We start from the raw sequence: 20,419 nt of genomic DNA, 5'->3' as shown, positions 1-20,419 counted from the left end.
TGAGAGTCGACTCCAGTGACAGCTCAGTCCCAAATAAGTCCTGGGCTGGGTCTCTTGTCCAAGGACTCCCTTGGCCTGGGCTGGGGTCTGGGGGCCTCTGGGCCTGGGGCAGTGCGGCAGGATGACCTGACTTTGATTGTAAAGGTGAGAGGGGTCGTCTGAGGGAACGAGCGGATCCCGCGGGGCCATCTTGGCTCCTACCCTCAGAGCCCTAAGGCGTTGGGGGAGCGCCAGGAGGCCTGATCAAGGAATAACTTGGATGGTCTAGGTGTCTCAGGCTTTCTAATGCTGAAGCCCCTCCCTCTGGGCTGACATACACCTTGATGGCAAGTGGTATGGGCCGTCTGGGGGTTCTGGAAAGGCAGAGGTCCCCCCCCAAGGCACCCAGGAAGCTGGGTTGGGGAGGGGGTTCTGGGGAGGCCACAGGCAGAGATGGGTAAAGGTGACTGTACTGTTGCCGTGGTGATGCACAAATGCCTTGTCCCAGTTGGGGGTAGGGGGGGCGGGGTTGGGGAGTAGTAGGAGTGAGAAATCCCCTCTCAGTTTATAGAAATGGGCCTTAGGTCTCAGGGACCTCACTTGCCATCCCAGATGTAACACTTTGAGGAGCTGGTACTTGAAAGCTGAAGTATGACTTTCCTATCTCCCTTGGATCTCCAGTGTTTGTCTCTACATTCCTTCTCCCACTCCGGCCAGTGGCAGTGCCCCAGCAGTCTCTCTGCCTCATCCTAGCCCCGGACCAGGTCTATACCATGATTCCTATCAAGTAGTCCTGCCCATGGGCTCCCAGAATCATTTGGAGATCTCATCAGCTCCCATGGATTTAATGATCAATTAACTCTATGCTGATGATTCTCAAATCTACTTATCCTGTCCTCGTCTCTCTACTGACCTCCAATCTCTCATCTCCAACTGCCTTCTAGACATCTCAACCTACGTGTGCAATAGACATCTTAAACCCAACATATCCAGGACTGAAGTCATTATCTTTCCCCTGAAGCCCTCCCCCATCTCCCACCTGCCTTATTACTGTAGAGAGCAACACCATCCTCCGAAGTCCTTCAGGATTGAAAGCTAGGAGTCATCCTGGACTCCTCAGTATCTCTCACCTTCCCCCACTCCCATATCCAATATGGTGCCAAGACCTGTTGATTTCACCTTTTCAACATCTCCTTCATACTTCCCCTTCTTGGGGCAGCTAGATGGCGCAGTGGATAGAGCACCGGCCCTGGAGTCAGGAGGACGTGAGTTCAAATTCGGCCACAGACACTTAACACTTATGAGCTGTGTGACCCTGGGCAAGTCACTTAACCCCAATTGCCTCACCAAAAAAAAAAAAAAAATACTTAAAAAAAAATACTTCCCCTTCTTACCTCTGACCCTGATACCAATCTGGTGTAGACCCTCATCACCTCACACCTGAACTATTGTTAACAGCCTCCTGGGAGGGTCTGCCTGCCTCAACTCTCTTCCCCACTCCAATCCATCCTCCATTCAGTTACCAAAGTGATTTTCCTGAAATGCACAGGTATGACAATGTCACTCTTCTACTCAATCAACTCCAGTGGCTCCCCATTGCCTTTATGTTATTTATTTTTGGTGAGGCAATTGGGGTTAAGTGACTTGCCCAGGGTCACACAGCCAGTAAGTGATAAGTGTCTGAGGCGGGATTTGAACTCAGGTCCTCCTGATTCTAGGGCTGGCTCTCTATCCACTGTGCCACCTAGCTGCCCCTCCCCATTGCCTTTAAAATCAAATATAAAATTCTTTGTTTGGTGTTCAAAGCCTTTCATAACCTGCCCTTCCTTTTCCAACCACACTTGTCCTGAAAACCTAGGGAGAAAAGAATACCGAGGAGACAGGTAATATATAGCAAAAGTTGGGATTTGAACCCAGATCTCTCTGACTCTGAGGCCAGGTATCCTCCATACCTTTCCAATACTTTCTTACACGCAAAATTCATTTGATCCCTTCCCATTCTTCCCAACTGGATTCTGAGCTTTTTGAAGGTAAGAATCTTGACCTTCCCACCATGCCTTGTGATTCACCAAACACAAAGAGCCTACTATGTGCAAGGCCTGGTGTTAGAGATATGAAGCCAGGAGAGACATCCCTGCCTGTGAGGGAAGGGAATACAATGCATAGGTAGATGAGTAAATTTAAAAGGTAATTTGAAGGGCAGCTAGATGGCGCAGTGGTTAAAGCGCTGGCCCTGGATTCAGGAGTACCTGAGTTCAAATCTGACCTCAGACACGTGACACTTACTAGCTGTGTGACCCTGGGCAAGTCACTTAACCCCCGTTGCCCCACAAAAAAAAAAAAAAAAGGTAATTTGAAGAGGGAAGGTGGACTACCAATATGTGTTGCGTGTGGTGGTGGTGGTGGTGGGTGGGGCAGGAATCTGGGAAACCTTCTTGTAGGACGGGGCACCCGAGTCGACTAGGAAGCAACATATTCTAAGAGGCAAGGATGAGGGGGGAAGTATGTCCCAAGTTTGGGGTGTGAAGGAAATGAGGCTGGATTTGGGGAAGCACTAGCTGGCTAGTAGGCCTGTGGGGGAAATGGGGGAGCAGTGTGAAATGAAAGGCAGCAGCATGGTGCAGAGGGTGGGGGCACTCTCCAAGAAAACCTGGGTTCCAGTCCCACTAATGATACTTCCTAGCTGTGTGACCGTGGGCAAGTCACAACTTCAGTTTGCCTCAGTTTCCTCAATTGTAAAATAGGAATAATAAAAGTACCAGCCTCCCAGGGTTGTTGAGAGGATTAAATGAGACATTATTTGTAAAGCACTTAACAGTGGCCTGGCAGATCATGAGGGCTTGATGAATGCTTTTTTTAAAATCCATTCATTCAAATATATTTTCCCACAACTGCATGAGAAGTTCTTGGAAGGTGAGGATTCACCTTCTTGTGCCTCTCACCCCTGGGACAATGCCCTGTGCACGTAGGAAGGCTCAGTAACCCCCTTTACTTGCACTGTGAACCTTTTGGATGCCCACACCCACAAAAAACAAAGAAAGTCACTGCTCCTTGCAAAAATAGAAATCACTTTAATTATAATTTTTTCTTTTGCATTTACATAGGAACCACTAATGCCCTACCCTGGATATAAAAAAAGGCAAAGGACCATGGGACTCAAATCTCTAAAGGGCACTTTGGATCCAGGCATTCTGGGCTTCTGCTGACTCTCGAATTCCATTCTCCCCAAAGCCCCAGATAGGCAAGAATGTGAGGCCTGGCATCCATTCTCTGACACACAGGAGGTTGAGTGATTTTAAAAGGCCCTAGGACTTTCAGGTTCTCTGGACTAATCTTTAAATACCAGACCTTCCCAAGAATCAGGCTAGGGGAGGGTTGGACACAAGGGAGCCCAGGTTTCTCACAGATGAGCTTCTCAGGGCCAGAGAGGATTTCTCAGACCCCTGGTGAGATGAGCAGGGTGGAACAGGCACCAGACCAATCTGTGGCAGGGCAGGCCACCCTGCCCCACCAATCCCTGCACCAGGTGGTGGGCCCCTCTTGCTCCCCACAGACGGAGGCAGGTGTGGGACCAGAGACCAGGGTGGTCAGGCATTCCTCTGTTCTGGCGGGATGTACTCCAGGCCCAGATGTTTGAAGATTTCCTCCTCTGAAGCTGCCGGTAAGGACTCTCTCTGAAATAGGCGAGTGGGGACAAACAGAGGAATGACCAGGGTCCAGGCACCAACCAAGTCCCCATGGAATGAAGGACGACGCCTTGGAATCCCTGCATTTAGAGGCGGGAGGGAGCCCAGTAGTCACTGTCCAAGCTGTCCAAGAGGAATCCTGATACAAGGTACCTGGTCTTTGCAGGAAGGGAGAAGGGGAAAACCCTCGGGGCAACCCACAGCTTGCCGGACAGCTCTCAAGCTGGCCTCTTTGTAATGTCTACCCACAGCTGCGGGGTCTGTCCTTGGGGGCCCAACAGAACATTTCTAATTCTTCCTGGATAGGGGAGCTTTTCAACTACCAGAAGACAAAGAGACAGAGAGATGGAACGATAGAGCACAAAGGGAGGGAGTGAGACAGACAGAGAGATAGAGACATAGGACAGAAGGAAGAAAATGGATGAATAGGAAGGGGGAGATAGGTAGACAGGCTAGAGGGAGATAGATGGAGACACAGGGAGACAGGTGGATGGATACAATAGAGGGAGATAGATATAGTAGCATTACCTTGTCCCCATGTTTCCCTTTGGTTCTCCAGGCTAAATACCCACAATTCCTTCAACCGATTATCCCAGGGCACAGACCGAAGGTCCTTCCCCATTCTGGTTACCTTTGTCTCCATGTTCCCCAGTTCATCTCATATCCTTCCTTTTTTTTTTTTTTTTTGTTGTTGTTGTTGAGGCAATTGGGGTTAAGTGACTTGCCCAGGGTCACACAGCTAATAAGTGTCAATTGTCTGAGGCCAGATTTGAACTCAGGTCCTCCTGAATCCAGGGCCGGTGTTCTATCTACTGCGCCACCTAGCTGCCCCATCTCATGTCCTTCCTAATCACCTACCCCCTGCACCCCAGCTGTCCTGAATGACCAGAGCCCAGCTCTGAGGCCAGTCCTTGTTTCAATGCAGGTGTGCTTCTGGGTTGGAGAGGGCAGGGACTCTATAAAGGGAAAGGGGGGGGGCGAGGGGGGGTATGGAGAGTTAACGCCCAAAGATGCTGGGGTCGAGGTTTTATCCGTCATGCCCTGATCAGCTATGGGGGACCAGAAGACAAGCAGAGAATGGTCCCTTTCCTACCTCCCCACCATTCTGTCTCAGCTCCTACCTTCTCTGGGTTGTAAAGCCCATGACTATTCAGCAGCAGTCGCTTCTCTGTTCGGCTAAACCTCCGGAGCTCCCTCTCAAAATGCTGTAGAACAGAGATACCGATCAGATGACTAGCATTTATTAAGCACCTATTGTGTGCCAGGCACTGGGCAGAGCACTTTACAAATGTTATTTGATCTCAGGACAACCCTGGAAGGATAGGTGCTATATTACCCTTTATAAGTAGAGCTGGGGAAACTGAGGCAGAGGTTCAGTGATCTGCCATGGATCACACAGCTAATAAGTTTCAGAGGCTGAATCTGCACTCAGGTTATCCTGATGCCAGGCCCAGTGCTCTATTCACCAAGGCATCCGGCCCACTCTGATTCTGTGGTAGGGAGAACGTAGAAAGAGATTAGAAAGGCTGGAGAAGGCTTGGTTGGTGAAGGGGCTTTGAACACCAGAGGGTTTTATATTTGTTCCTGGAGCCACTGAAGTTTACTGACTAGGGTGTGAATGACGTGGTCAGACCTGGGCTTTAGGAAGATCATTTTAGTGGTTGGATGGAGGATAGACTGAATTGGGGGAGACTTGAGACAGGCAGACCTCCCAGCAGTCTATTATAGTCCAGGTGTGAGGTGATAAGGCTTTGTACTAGAGTGGTGCCAAGTGTCAGAGAAGAGATGCTGCAAAGGTGAATTCATCAGGCCTTGGCAATAGCTTGGAGGTGGTGGGTGAGGAGTCCTGGCTGAGTACTAGGATTGTGAGACTGAGAGGTTGGTGTTGCCCTGGGTAGGAATAGGGCAGTGTGTTGGGGGTGGGGGGAGGGCTTAAGGGGAAAGTGAATGTGTCCTATTTTGGATATGTTGAGGTTAAGATGTCTACTGGACATCCAGTCTGAGATGTGAAGATGGGAGGTCAGTCAGGAGAACCGTTAGGGCTGGATAAGTCAATCTGAGAGATGATAATTGAATCCACAAGAGCTGATGAGATCACCAAGGGAAGTGGTATAGAGGGAAAAGAGAAGAGGGGTGGGACAGAGTGCTGCAGGACACCCATGGTTACAGGGAATGAGTTGGGGGAAGATCCAGCAGAGGAGACAGAGCATGAGCTGTCAGACAGGTAGAAGGAGAACCAGTAGAGAGAGAAGTGTGCTGAAAACCTGGAGAAAAGAGAGTATCAAGGAGGGGGAGGGAGTGATCAATAGTGTCAAAGGCCATAGAGAGGCCAAGAAGGATGAGGGTTATTATAGATGGCTACCAATGACTGGTCAGTATTGGGGTAGGGAGACACAGTCATCAACCCCAAATCAAGAGGCCTCAGAAGCCAGCTAGTGCAGACCTCCCTCCCATTTTAGAGATGAGGAAACTGAAGCCCGGGAAATAAAGTGACTTCCCTGAAGTCCTTTAGTGTCTCCTTACCAATACCTCCTACCCCAGGAAGCCCCCGCATTGTCACCTGGGAGCCAGTCCAGCCAAGGAGGGCAAAGGCAAACTGGCTGATAGGGGCCACCACAAGGTCCACTCTCACAGCTTTCCCATCCCTGGAGGGCTCTTTGGGACCCTCTCCAGTCTCTGGGTGGAAGGATGCAGGCGGCTTTGGGAGACAGAGAATGGAGAAGCATCTCTCATAGGCGTCCATGGTAGTGTTCTGGGAAGCCTTGTGGTCAAGGTCCTTGAGGTCTTGGTAATGGTTGCTTTGGGTGTGTTGGTATAGAACAAGACCCTGGGAGGAGTGGGCATCAGAGGATCAGAAGCTTAGAAATGGAAGGAACCTCAGACATCATTTAGTCTGGCCCCTTCCCATCAGAGGAGCCAGAAGCCCATAGAAAGGAAACTCAAGGTCTCCCCATGACAGAGGCTTCCCTCCAAACCCCGGGCTCTATTTGCTGCACAACCCGAGTGTGTACATGGCTGAGGCAATGGGACCTATGGGAAGCAGGGAGTGTTTACAGGGTCCACTGGCACCCATGTCTGTCTGCAGGCCTCAAGTCAGCTTGAGAAGTGGTAATAATCCCATTACTGCTCAATAGATGCATTTTAACAGTACTTAATCAATTCCCATCCATTGACTGATAATAGTCCCATTTCATGGAAATGCCAAGAGCCTAAGAAGTCAAAGTCATACAAACAGTCTACGACAGAGGCAGAATCTGAATCCTGGTCTTTTGACCCAGAGATCTGTGCTCTTTGTACTTAACTATAACCGTGTCTCCACCCCACTGCTCCATGCCCCAGGGGAGGCCTTTTGGCAGGTGGGCAGGGAATGAGAGAGACTGGCAAGTCCAGCTGATTGGCCAGCCCCTGCCATCCCAACACAAATACACACAATTATGTGTGGCGGTTACCCCACGGCTCACTTTCTGTAGGAAAAATCTAGGAAATCCTGAGGTGGGGGAGGGTCTTCGGACTGAGACCCCCCAGGGACCCTTCCTCTTTCCTGGTTTGGGGACAGTGGCTGTCCTCCTTGGATTGGTGGTGGAACAGAAGAAGAGAACAAGAGGGGAGAAGGGTAAGTGGCTGTCAGGGCCCCCAGCTGCTCTCACCTGGCTCTCCAGGTGGCCCATCACCTTGGGTAGCAGTCCTGTTTCCTGCCCTTCCACGGGGTGGGTGATCAGGAAATCAACATCATGACCTCGTAGCTTTCCCCTGAAGAGCAGGGTAGAGGGATTCTCCCCTTGTGTCAGAATATCCCCTTCCTCCTCCGCATCCCTTATCTTTCCAGCTCCAAAATCCTCCCAGTACTGGACCCCAAAGCTCCAGCTTCCTTGTCATTTGGGAGAAGGAAGCACTCCCTCCCCATTCCAGTTCTTGCCAAGGGAGGAGGGGGAGAAGCAGGCACTGAAGTAGTTACCCCAGGGCTCACTTCCTTGAGGAAAAGCCTGGGAACCCCTGAGCTGGTCAAAGGGAGGCAGAACAAGGTGCTTGGAATGGGGGCCTGGGGGCACTTCATCTTACCTGCGAAAGCCACCAGTCAGGGTCATGGTGGCATCGGGAAGTACCTGCCGTACAGCCGCCTCCACGGTCTTTTGGATGGCATCTGCCTCGTGGCGCCAGACTGGGGTGCAAAGGTCCTCAAAATAACGGATCCCTGCAGGTGCCCAAGCCTGGCTCAGCAAGGACCCACTGGGATCGGATTCTGCCCTTTCTGGCAACCTTGGCCAAAGTCACTCAGAGCACACACTGCATCCCATCTCAGGGGCTCAAGAGTCCCTATCCTCAGGGATCTCAGAATATCAGTTTTTACCCAATGAGCAATCAAAAAGGGCATTAGGGCTAAGGGAGTATGATTAGCTTTGAGCCCAGAATCAACTTTGGCCCCGGGCAAATTTTTTTTTTTTTTTTTGCAGGGCAATGAGGGTTAAGTGACTTGCCCAGGGTCACACAGCTAGTAAGTGTCAAGTGTCTGAGGCCAAATTTGAACTCAGGTTCTCCTGAATCCAGGACCAGTGCTTTATCCACTACACCACCTAGCTGCCCCCCTAGGCAAATTATTAATGCTGCGCGCCTCCATTTTCCTATCTATAACATGGGCCAAAGGGTCATGGGCTCTCAGTGGAGGGGAAGGGGTCTTTATGTTATTGTAACCATTAATGATGCCCTTCAGCACCATTTGTTTTTCTCATTTCCTGTTGACTAGCCATGAAATCAGCCACCAGTCCCTGCTGAACTGGGTGGGCTGAGGGTGTGGAGGGGCCACCCAGGTGGCCTCCCTTCCCCCTACTCCTTTGAAATAAACACATGCCCCTCACTGCCCACTCACACCCCCAGCAGCCCAGAGACAGGGAAGTGGGCACTCAGGCCATGACAAAGGAGTAGAGTCCTCTTCCTCACAGGAGGAAGAAAAGAAGACAGAGCCAAGGACAAGGATGGAGGAGCGAGGTCACAGGCTGGGTGATTCTAGACAGAAGGCTCCCTGTCAAATGGCCACAGCTGGGTCACCACCCTCATGCTTCTGACAAGGGAGCAATAGTCTCAGGGATAAGTGGACAGAGGGCACTGGACTTGGAGTTAGGAAAACCTGGCTGCAAATCTTGTCTCTCAGACTCTTACTGTCTGTGGGACCTGGCGCAAATCCCTGAACCTCTCTGGGCATGAATTTCCTCACCTGTAAAATGAGCTGGAGAGGGAAATGGCAAATGAAATGCCAAGAAAACCCCAAATGGGGGTCAAGAAGAGTTGGATAGGACTGAAACGACTGAACAATGACGATGATAATTATAATAACCAGCAAATTAGATAGTACTTTAAGGTTTTCAAAGCACTTTACATGATCACATTCAATCTTAACAGTGTCTATATGAGGTAGGTGGTATTATCACCCCCATTTACAGATGAAGAAACTAAGGGTTGAGAGAAGTGACTAACCTCAGCCCATGCCGAGTTCTCCTTTCTCTATCCTCTTGTGCACCCAGCCCATGCTGAAACAGAGTAAGGAACTGCTGCTTTTTCTCTGCTGCTGGGTTTCCCTTAGGTCTCCCAGGCTAGATCAGGGCCCCCATATTTTCAGGGCTTGGGGCTTGTGCTCTCAGAGATGAGCTTGAAACGTCTCCTGATCTATTGAACCAATGAGAAGCGCCAAAGGATGCCAGCCGTTGGATTTCCCATCTCCCTGAAGCCCCTTGGGGGCAGGGATGATGAGCAATTGCCTAAATCTGAGTCTTCCTCCAACAGGAAGCTAAGGGCCCAGGCCCCTTCCTCTTCCCTCTCACTGTCCTCATCAGATTCTAGGAGTTCAATGACCTCTGCACCGAGGGTTCCCCTCCCTGGGTCTCCAGTCCTAATATCTTTCCCAAGCTCCCGTCCCAGCACCAACTGCCCCTAAGACATTTCCTAGCGGGTTTCCCATCGACATGTCGCATCCACTGCAGCTGCAGCAGAGCTCACTTTTTCCTCCTGCTAAAAACCCTCTGCACCCCTTCCTTATTCCTGTCAAAGGCATCCTTTGGACCACCGAGCTTTGCAACCTTGGCCTTACGCTCCTCCTCACCCCCTGGATCCGGCATCACATAGGTGCCTTGAAGGCAGGGACGGCTTAGTTTTTGTTTTAATATCTCCTGTGCCTGGTGCCTAGCAGGATCTTTATATATATATATATACACGCTTTCCAGTTACTAGCAGGCTCTTAATGAGTGATAGATGGGGCTTCAGCTAGTGACCTTCGGAGGTAAAATCTGGAGACTTTTCACCCCCAAGCCCTCCTGCAGGTGAAGATTCTGATCCATCTGTCTGAGAAAACCACAGTTCCCCCTATCCTCGAGAGTCACTGAAGCAGAGGAAAGAGGAAGGAAGGAAATAAACGGATATTAAGCACTTGCTACGTTCCAGGCCCTGTGGTAAGCACTTTACAATGATCATCTCATCTGCTCGTTACAACAACCCTGGGAGGTGAGGGCTGTTATCATCCCCATTTTACAGATGAGGAAACTGAGGCAAATGGGTTAAATGACATGCCCAGGGTCGGTCATCTAGTAAATGATGAAGACTGGATTTGAACTCAGGCCTTCCTGACTCCAGGCTCATTGCGCTATCCAGCTGCCTCTAGACTGTGGTTTTGGAGTCAGAAGGTTTGAATCCCACCTAGCCCTCATTAGTTAGCTGTGTCTTTGGGCATGCTGCTTAACTTGTCCACTGGGCCCTGTGAAACAAGTACACGGTCTTCAAGAGTCTTGGCAGCTCTCAAATTTGCAATCCCATGAGCCTCACCAGCCTCCTGCTGCCGGCTCAGTTTTCTGGTCTGTCCTCGGAGATCGTCCAGGGTCCGGAGCCCCTCTCGGTACCACTTGTCAGCAGTCTTCACCCCAACTCCAAAGATCTGCGTGAAGAGCTAGTGGGAGAAAGTCACATAGGACAGAGCAGATCTTAGAAAAAATCCATTGCAGTCATATTAGGTATGGATGTTTGTGTAGAGACACATGTTGTGTAAATATGCATACATGTTTATATGTGTGTACATACACACATATTACACAAACATATTTACATGTGCATGTGTATGTATATATGGACACACATACAGACACACATATATACATACATACACACACATACAGAGGCTGTCCCCCAAATCTTAGCATGCTTTTATAGTTTTTATAAGCTTAAATAATATTTAATAATTTAATAGCCATTAAAGCTTAAAGTTCACTAAGATTTTTGGGACACCTTGTATTTTTAACTACAAGTGCAATAAGATTTTTGGGACACTCTGTGTGTGTGTGTGTGTGTGTGTGTATGTGTGTGTGTATACACACATGCATGTGCAACACAGACATATACATAACACAGCTACACATATTTGCCTTTAAGAACAGACAAGGAGGTCACTATTTGGAAAGGGTCAGTGATTTTGGCATTGGGAGCTCCCCCCACACACTGGCAACTTAATAGATCTGTCCCGGGGAACTGCTGGAGATGGAGGAAGGTTGAGTCACTTGGTTAAGAAACAAGTCAACCAACATCTACTTAGATCTTCTTCTCTACAGGGCATGGTGCTAAGCACTGGAGCTACACAAAAGGACAAAACCAGCCCCCACTCAAGGAGCTCCCATTCAGATGGGGGAGACATATGTGAACAGCTGAGTACACATGAGAAGTAGATGGTGATCTCAGAGACAAGGCACTCCCACCCAATGGGAGTGCCTAATGGGGCTTTATGCTGTAATTCTGTGATGATAACAGCTCAAGGTCATTCTCATGAAAATTATTAATATCCAAGCTGAACAGACTCTAACAACCACATCTCAAGGTCACCAAGTGTATATTATTCTTCGCTTGGTTAATTATGAGAATTGGACCATCACAGGTTACCCTCCAGAAGATAAGAATTCGTATCTGAGGTCTTGAATGTATCCCAAGGCCAAGTCATCCCCAAAACTAATCATGGGAGCATGGATGAAATAAGCCATGAGCTCAGGCATGTGTATTCTGGCTAATATATGTTCTTATAAAGTTTTCTTCTTTTTTTTTTTCCCGGGGCCATGGGGGTTAAGTGACTTGCCCAGGGTCACACAGCTAGTAAATGTAAAGTGTCTGAGGCCAGATTTGAATTCAGGTCCTCCTGAATCTAGGGCCGGTGCTTTATCCACTGTACCACCCAGCTGCCCCAATATATGTTCTTAATATCCACAGACCCTTGAAAAATGGGACTTTGTTAATCAGAAGCTCAGCTTTTCCTCCACACGAGAGAAATCCAGCCTCAAACTGCAGTTGTCCACAGAAATTGGTGCTTGTATGGGGATGGAGAAGGCTAGCATGGGACCAGCAACCTTTAGGCCCAGAGAAGCATGCCACGCCCCTGATCGGAAAGAGCATCTACGGGCATTTTAGCTGCTTTCTCATTCCCTGTACTCACTATTTGCCAGAGCCAGAGCCAGAGCCAGATGTAATTTAGATCCTTCAATAAATCCCAGTACAACATAATGCAAGTTGTGCATCAGGTTTTGCTTTTGCCTTCTAGTAACAGAGGTAACGATTACCATGTAATTATCTGTTTAGAGAGCAATTCCTGCTAAATGTTGGGTAATGGGTTGGGAAGCCTGATCTCTTCTCTGACCCTTGTAATCAGTTCCACAAATACCCCAGGAAAAATGATCATTGATCTGAAGAGGGCAAGAAAAAAGTAGCTAATAGGGAGACAGGAAGTGATACCCAAGATAAGTGATGAGATATTAAGAAAAACACCCAGTTGTCCTTCAGGTGTTCTAGTCCCTAGGCTCAGATGAACTATATCCCAGGATATGAGAAGAGCTGGCAGATATGGTTGCTTAGCCCCTGACAATGATCTTTGAAAGATCGTGGAGACCAGAGGTGCCACAGGACTGTAGCAAATGTCCCAATTTTCAAAAAGACTAGAGTTTAAAAACTTAAAATTTTGGGAGCTTGCTTTTGATTCCTGGGAAAATGCTACAGTGTATTCTAGAATATATCTACATGTAATATCAAAAAAATGTGGGCAGCTAGGTGGCGCAGTGGATAGAGCACCGGCCTTGGAGTCAGGAGGACCTGAGTTCAAATCCAGCCTCAGACACTTGACACTTACTAGCTGTGTGACCCTGGGCAAGTCACTTAACCCCAATTGCCTCACCAAAAACAACAACAACAAAAAACAAAACAAAAACAAAAAATATAAAAAAAATGTAGATCTAGATGTAACATCTAGAAAAGGATGTAGTAATCAGAAAAAGTCAACAGGGTTTCATCAAGAACAGATCCTGCTCCTTCCCTTCCCTTCCCTTCCCTTCCCTGGGAATACTGTACTACAGTATTTTGTGTTATTTGGGGGAAAAGATGGGAAGTAGGGGATTGATAGTGTAACAAATTATCTTAAGAATCAGTTGAATGAGTGAACCCAAAGAGTGATCTCCATTAATGGTTTGCTGTCCGTGCGGAGAACCCCAGGATTCTATCCTTGTCTGTGTTGTTTAGAGATTCTTATCAGCTGCTTATATAAAAACATAGATGGCATGCACATCAGATTTGCAGATGAAACAAAAGTAGGTGACTTAGTTAACCTGTTGGATGCCAGGATCAGGTGCCAGATTTCTGATACCCTGACAGGCTAGAATGAGGGGCTAAATTTAATAAGAAATTTAGTTTAGATAAATGTAAAGTCCTATGCTTGTATTAATAATAACAATAGCCAGCATTCATATAAGCATTTTACAAATATTATTTCATTTGATCTTCACAACAACCCTGAGAGGCAGGTGCTATTGTTTCCCCATTATACAGATGAAGAAACTGAGGCACAAAAGGTTTAAATGACTTTCCCTGGTGTTTCATAGCTAGGAAGTGTATGAGGCTGGATTTGAACTCAGGTTTTCCTGACTCAAGTCCAATACTTCATCCACTGCACCACCTAGCTGATTTAAAAAGGAAATCGACTTTCCCAAGTACAAATTGCAGGGTGGAAGGTGGGGTGGCGATGGGGTGAGATCATGTGGAAAGACATTAACTTGTCTGAAAAAGATGTGGGGATTTTAATGGACAGTGATCCAATTTCAACAAGCATTTAATAAGTCCCAAAGAAGCAAAATAGTCCCTACCCTCAAGGATATTACATTCTTACAAAGTGCCAGCTCAGTTGGAGTTAGTGGTATAATAAGACAGCTAGGAAAAGAACACATTCCTCATCTAAAAGAGGATTAGTGTCAGAGAGGTGGAGGGGATGGTTCCATGGTACTCTGCTATGGTCCCAGCAAGATTGCAACCTTATGCTGAATTTTAGGCATCATTTGTATTGACAAACCAGAACATTTGTCTTTTGTCTGTCTTTGTATCCCCAGAACTTAGCACAGTGCTTGCCTGGTACACAGCAGGTGGTTAATAAATGTTTATTGGCTGACTGAACTTCAGATGTTAGTGAAGGGAATGAGTACACAAGCTCTCTCCCCTTCCTCCACTCACCTTCATTGTCTGGTACCTTTCTGATTGTTTTACTTTTTCAACTTCACTAGAAACTCCATGTTCCAACACTTCCTGTTCAAACACAAAGGGACTAATAAGTGAGAGGCTGAGCCTGGTAACAGAAAACTTGGATGAAAAATTATGGGATCATAGATCTAGAGCTAGAAAGGACTTCAGAGGAAAATGAGTCCAATCCCCTCATTTCACAGATGAAGAAACTGAAGAAGAGGTGAAGTCACTTGCATAGGGTCACACAGTTAGTGTATGAGGCAGCATTAGAACTCAAGTCTTCCTGACACCAAATCTAGGGTTTGTTACACCCTGCTACCTTTCAGGGGTCTGAGAATGCTCAGAACATAAGCTAAGGGGGTCTAGCAGCCAGGGGCTCCTTCCCTCCTCTCCCCACATCTCTAGAACATGGGCCTAGGCTCAGGTACCATCTTGTCTGATGCCTCTGGGTCCCCTATACAGCCCACATCTCTTCCTTCTACTTCTTTTGAAAAATTTTTTTCCTTTTTGGCTGGGCAATGAAGGTTAAGTGACTTGCCCAAGATCATATAGCTAGTAAGTGTAAAGTGTCTGAGGCCTCATTTGAACTCAGGTTCTCCTGAATCCAGGGCTGGTTCTTTATCCATTGCACCACCTAGCTGCCCCTCTTCCTTCTACTTCTGCAGCCTAGGTGTACCTTTTGATCTATCGGGTTTTAGAACCCTGGGGGGTGACGACATGGGAAATGAAGACAGGTAAGGGTGGTCAATGGTAGCCTGGGGTGATTCACTCCCCTCAAAGGCAGGGGGAGGAGCAAAGGTTACCTGGACAATCCTGGATGTATGGTCTCCAAAATGGGGAAGCCTGTGCAGCTGACTCTGGCTGGTGATGGGGCCGGGCAGAGCCTTGAGCACTGAGGCAGCCCTGCGGAAGGAGAGGAGACGGCCCTGGCTGTCCTCAAAACCTGCAGCCTCTGCCAGTGTCTCCAGGGCCTCCTGGAAGGATGATACCATGTCAAAGAGGGTCAGCAGCCGTGCGGCCTCACGTGGATTACATTAGTCCAATCAACCATAAGGGCTAGCCAAACTTGGAAATGAGGGGTTGGGAAGGTAGTGGATTTCTGGTCATTTTTGTAGTTGTTCAGTCGCTTCAGTTGTGCCTGACTCTGTGACCCCATCTGGATTATTCCTGGCAAAGGTACTGAAGTGCTTTTGCCATTTCTTTCTCCAATCCATTTTACAGATGAGGAAACTAAGGCAAACAGTGTGAACTGACTTGCCCAGGGTCTCACAGCTAATAAATGTCTGAGGCCGGATTTGATTTCATTTATTTATTTACTTTTTTGGTGAGGCAATTGGGGTTAAGTGACTTGCCCAGGGTCACACAGCTAGTGTCAAGTGTCTGAGGCCGGATTTTGAACTCAGGTCCTCCTGAATCCAGGGTTGGTGCTTTATCCACCTGAGGCCGGATTTGAATTCAGGAAGATGAGTCTTCCTGACTCCAGGCCCAGCACTTATCAAACAGAGGCGGGATGACCACTTAGGCATAGTGAGAATTTTTTTAGAGTATGGGTTGTACTACATGGCTATTGAAGTCATAGCTTCCTAAATTCAGAGCAAGGAGGGAACCTGTGAGGTCAGTTAGTGCCCCACCTCCCATTTTTATATTGTATTTTTGGTTCAGAATTCTCTCCCTCCTTCCACCCCTTCCCCACCCACTGAGAAAGCAAGAAAGATGACACCCATTATACACAGCCACCCAATTTTACAAAGGGGAAACTGAAAGTGAGACAGGGAAAGTGGCTTGCCCAGTGAACAGAGGATTTGAACTCAGCTCTCTGATTTTAAACCCATTGAACTTGTGAACCAATGTTGTGTCACAATGCCTCTCATCCAGAGCTGTACCTAGGATGGGGTGATGGGGTTTTTGTTGTGGGTGCTGATATTTAGAGGTACACATTTCATCAATTCTATCTACTTTCCCATTCCCAATAGCCACACCCCAGAGGAACTCCCTCACCAACAAAGAATTCCTAATTCTGGTTCTGCCTAATTTTGAAATCCTGTGAATAACAGGGGGTGCTATTAGATAGTAAGCTCCTGGGGAAGCTAGGTGGCACAGTGGATAAAGCACTGGCCCTGGATTCAGAAGGACCTGAGTTCAAATTGGGCCTCAGACACTTAATACTTACTAGCTGTGTGACCCTGGGCAAGTCACTTAACCCCAATTGCCTTACAAAAAAAAAAAAAAAGAGAGAGAGAGAGTAAGCTCCTTGAGGCCAGGGATTGTCTTTTGCCTTTCTTTGTAACCCCAGTGTTTATCACAGTACCTGGCACACAGCAGACAACTTAATAAATGTTTATTGATTATTGATTATTCCTAACCCTACTCTCGGAGCAACCAAGCACCAAAGAAGTCAGAGCAAATTCAAACTCCACAAAAATGGCCTAAATGCCAACACTATGTATAACACTGGAGGAACTATAAAATGTCAGTGGGAATGAGCCTTTAGGAGGCTTAGGAGGGACACATGACAAGAGATCGGAAGACTTGGACACACAAAGGTATATTAAAAGAGTTTAAACATAAAGTGCTAGGTAAGGTCTTGGGGTGGGGCTGGCTTTCACAAGGAGAGGAGTTCAGGAGGGCATAGAAGGCAAGGAAATTTTCATGGAAGATAGCCTTGACGTAGGCTTCAAGGGACATATCACCAAACAAGTGAAAAGAGGGAGGAAGGGCACTTCAAGCATCTGGAACAGCATGGACAAAGGCATGGCGGTGGGCAGTCAAGCTTTTTAGAATTTTGCCTGGGGAGTACAGAAGGTGTTGAGAGGAATAATATGAGAGAGGAGGTGGTTGGAATAAAAAGGGAGGTGCTGTTACCTACTGGAAGCAGCAGATCGATAGGGAGGTACCACATTGTAGAGGGCCAGGAAAGGATCATAGGTATAGATCAAGTCCACTCCCTTTATTACACCAGTGAGGAAACTGAGGCACAGAGAAGCCAAATGACTTAAATTGTGTAACCCTGGGCAAGTCACTTAACCACTGTTTGCCTCAGTTTCCTCAAGTGCAAAATAGGAACAGAACAGCACCTACCTAAGCAGGGTTGTTGTGAGGATTAAACATTAAACATAATTAAACATAGTACCTAGTATGTAGTAGGTGCTCTATTAATATTCCCTTCCCTTCCCCTTGCCCAATGGAGTCACATAGCTAATAAATATCTGAAGCAGGATTTGAATCCTGGTCTTTACCGTAAAGCACAAATTGTGGTGGTTGAGGGGTGTGTGTCGCTGACAGGCATAGGCTGGCAAAGAGCTGGGATCCCCCTGGCTCCTCGTGGGTAAGGGGACCTGTGAAGAGACAAGGTAAGGATGACCAAGGGGTCAGTACCACAATCTTCTGCTCAAAGTTTATCACTATCTAAGAGAACACTGAAAACATAATGTCATCTTCATGCCCTACGGCACTGAGGTTTGTTCTTCCCCCCTCCCCCCACCCCAGACACCCTGAAAACTGTGCCCCCAAAGTCACAACTGGTGCCTACCCCCCTGAGCGAATCACCCTCTGGCCAGGCCCATTCCCCAGTGGTGTCAAAAAGAGGAAAAGGACCCATGTGGACTAAACAATTCATAGCAATTCTTTCTGTGGTGGCAAAGAACTGGAAACCAAGAGAGGTGTCCATCCATTGGGAAATGTATGGCTGGACAAACTATGGCACATGAATGTGATGGATTGCTATTGGGCTGTAAGAAATGATGAAGGGGAAAAGTTTCAGAGAAAGCTGAAAAGACCTGTATGAACTGATGTAGGGAGGAGCAAGCAGAACTAGAACAAATTTATTAAACATTTTAAAGACAAGAACTCTGATCAGTATGATGGCCAATATGGATTCCAGAGGATCAATGAACTCTGATCACTGCCCAGAGTCAGCCCTACCCCCCACCTCCCAAGGGGTGACAGCCTCACAGTACAGAAGGAAACCTACATTTTGGCCATAACCAATGTGGAAAGAGTTGTCTTGACTAAGCAAATGCATTATGAGGATTGTTTATTTCTGGTCTGGTCTTCAGTACCTAGCAGAAACTTAATACACATTCTTGACAGGCGAGATAAATGAAACAATTGGAGATAACCAAGACTGATTTTAGGGAAGTTGTCAGACCTCTCTGGGGTTGATAATTGAATCTTAATTTTAGTTATTTCCTATTTATCCTGAATGTGTCTTATTTTTACATAGTTGTCTGCCTGTTGTCTCCTGCATTAGACTGTACGCTCCTTGAGGGCAGGGAGACTATCTTTTGTTCTTCTTTGTATCTCTAGCATTTAACAGTGCCTGGTGCATATCAGCACCTAATAAATATTTATGGGTCAAATAAATTCAAGTTAACATGCACTTATAAAACACCTACTACTGCGGATACAAAACCAGAAATGAAAAGATTTTTGCCTTCCAGGAGGACAGATAAGTAAATAGGTGGGGTGGGACAGGAAAGGCCTCTTAGAGCTTCTGAAATGAACTTTTGAAGAGAGCTGGGGTTCCAAAAGGAGAGTGAGCATTCCAGGTGTGTGTGTGTGCGACAGATTCACTGTGCCTTAAAAGTCACCGTGACAGGAGATGGGGAACAGCAAGGAGACCAGTTTAGTTAGAATGTACAGGGTTTGGGAACATGGGCTGGATGGAGTCAGACTGTTAAGGGCTTTATATGGCAAACAGAAACTCTATTTTGTCTTAGAGGCCACAGGAAGCTGCTGAACTTTGGGCTGTAGAGATGTGTGGTCATTTTAAAATTCTGACGACTGATGCCATCTCCTTGGGAAGCTACTAACACTGAGCACTCCCAAGAGAGATCCAGCGCAGCTCAAAGCCCACAAACCCCTAGTCTGAAGGGTCTTCCACAGTATCTCCTGGGGTGTCCCCTCAACGGCCAGGCTCACCCCCAAACGGTGTCTGCCTTCCACTGGCACAGGCTTCCCCTGACCCATGCTCTCCGTGAACCAGCTGATATTCAACAGCAGGGGCCTCGGAAGGCTCCCAGTAGCCCCCAACACACGATCCAGCCAGCCAGATGCTTCTGCTGCTGAGCCCCCCTCCATCACCACGTGGGTCACTTCTGGGCTGGGTCCACATAGAACAAGATAGAGAAGACAGTCACAAGGGGAGACTTCACAGACCAGGACCATCTTAATCTCTCCCCTAAAAGAACTTTCAATGGCTGCCCCCCCTCTAGTTCCCCCATCCCTCCCACCTCAGCTGTTCAGACGCAGCTTAGACAGGACCGCACCTGTAATTCACTGTACCCTCGGGAAATCCCTTGCCTTGTCACCCTGGCTTCCCCCCACCCCCCACATCCTCCACTATTTTTTTCTGAGTTATCTAACCTACAGGAAAACCTCACTCAAAATAACTCCCTCAGCAGGAAGCCCAACCCCAGGCGCAGCCAGGCATGATTCGGCCTTGGTCCCCCGGTGCGGCGGAGATCAAAGGCTTCTGGGGGCATCTTCCCACGCTCGGGGGATGGGGTCAATCGGAGGCATCTGAATCAGTGATTCAGGCAGGGCACAGGAGGCAGGGCACAGGGGGCAGGAGGCAGGGCACAGAGGACAGGAGGCAAGGCGCAGAGGACAGGACGCAGGGTAAGGGCATCCTCTAAGTGTCCCTCCATGCCCTTTCCCTCTGCACCCCTCCCCACCCCGGACTTCCTGTCCATCACCTGTAAGACTGATCCACACGGAAGCCCTTGGCCCGGGCCAGCCTGGTGAGGAAAGCCCGGCGGGTCCGGCCCATGTGCCGCTCGGCCAGGTAGATGGTGACCTCTGGGAAGCGGAGCGCGGCTGGGGAGGGGGCTGCAGCTCCCCTGGCCCCGGCCCCGGCCTCCTCTCCCCGGCCTGGGCCCCGCCTTCTCTTGGGGGGCACCAGGGCCATGCCGGGGGCGGGGCAGAGGGAAGGGAAGGAAAGCTCGCAGCCACCGGACTGTGCGGGAAAAGAGCGGAGGAAACTGGTTCCGGAAAAGGCTGGGCAGCTGCCCTTATGCAAATCAAGTCCAGGGAGGCTCCGCCCCACCGCGAACGAAAGCGTTGGAGAGGGCCGCGAGGCCACGCCCTGGGCTCCACCCCCATGTAGCTACCCCTCCCCTAGGCTCCGCCCAATCATCACCATGGGGCTGAAGGTGGATGAGCTGGCGACACCCCCGAGTAAAGGCGCGGAGAGGGGAAGCAGTGAAAAGTGGCGCCACCTTACAGAAACTGGACCGCCC

The 20,419-nt window shown here is 48.4% G+C and overlaps 1 protein-coding gene across 5 annotated transcripts; it reads right to left on the bottom strand.

Moving 5' to 3' along the window:
* Nucleotides 1-3,429: 3,429 nt before the first annotated feature.
* POLM (DNA polymerase mu) lies at nucleotides 3,430-20,158 on the bottom strand. Of its 5 annotated transcripts, XR_006354996.1 has the most exons (13): nucleotides 19,877-20,158; nucleotides 19,101-19,281; nucleotides 17,417-17,515; nucleotides 14,984-15,154; nucleotides 14,172-14,243; nucleotides 13,277-13,336; nucleotides 10,473-10,593; nucleotides 7,725-7,857; nucleotides 7,313-7,415; nucleotides 6,226-6,492; nucleotides 5,002-5,155; nucleotides 4,787-4,870; nucleotides 3,598-3,653 (listed from the first exon to the last, which is right to left on the bottom strand). XR_006354996.1 is itself a non-coding variant. In XM_043988604.1 (12 exons), the coding sequence occupies exons 1-12, from the start codon at nucleotides 20,086-20,088 to the stop codon at nucleotides 3,567-3,569; spliced, it is 1,590 nt and encodes a 529-aa protein (XP_043844539.1). In that variant the 5' UTR covers nucleotides 20,089-20,158; the 3' UTR covers nucleotides 3,430-3,566. The 5 variants fall into 5 exon arrangements, 4 of the variants coding, with proteins under 4 accessions (XP_043844539.1, XP_043844541.1, XP_043844540.1 ...); XM_043988604.1 differs by lacking the exon at nucleotides 5,002-5,155 and having other exon boundaries at nucleotides 3,430-3,653; XM_043988606.1 differs by lacking the exon at nucleotides 5,002-5,155 and having other exon boundaries at nucleotides 3,430-3,653; nucleotides 6,226-6,363.
* Between the last annotated feature and the right edge of the window lie 261 nt (nucleotides 20,159-20,419).

The sequence above is a fragment of the Dromiciops gliroides genome, chromosome 2, assembly GCF_019393635.1.
Source record: "Dromiciops gliroides isolate mDroGli1 chromosome 2, mDroGli1.pri, whole genome shotgun sequence".
Taxonomy (NCBI): domain Eukaryota; kingdom Metazoa; phylum Chordata; class Mammalia; order Microbiotheria; family Microbiotheriidae; genus Dromiciops; species Dromiciops gliroides.
This window is presented reverse-complemented; position numbering and strand designations above follow the sequence as displayed.

Excerpts from the sequence above, each read along its gene's own strand:
- POLM (XM_043988604.1), bottom strand. The coding sequence starts at position 20,088 with ATGGCCCTGGTGCCCCCCAAGAGAAGGCGGGGCCCAGGCCGGGGAGAG. Across the intron at positions 7,858-10,472 it reads GAGCCGGCAGCAGGAGGCTG|GGATCCGTTATTTTGAGGAC; the intron begins GTGAGGCTCATG and ends GGGCACCTGCAG. Across the intron at positions 7,416-7,724 it reads CTGACTGGTGGCTTTCGCAG|GGGAAAGCTACGAGGTCATG; the intron begins GTAAGATGAAGT and ends CCTGCTCTTCAG.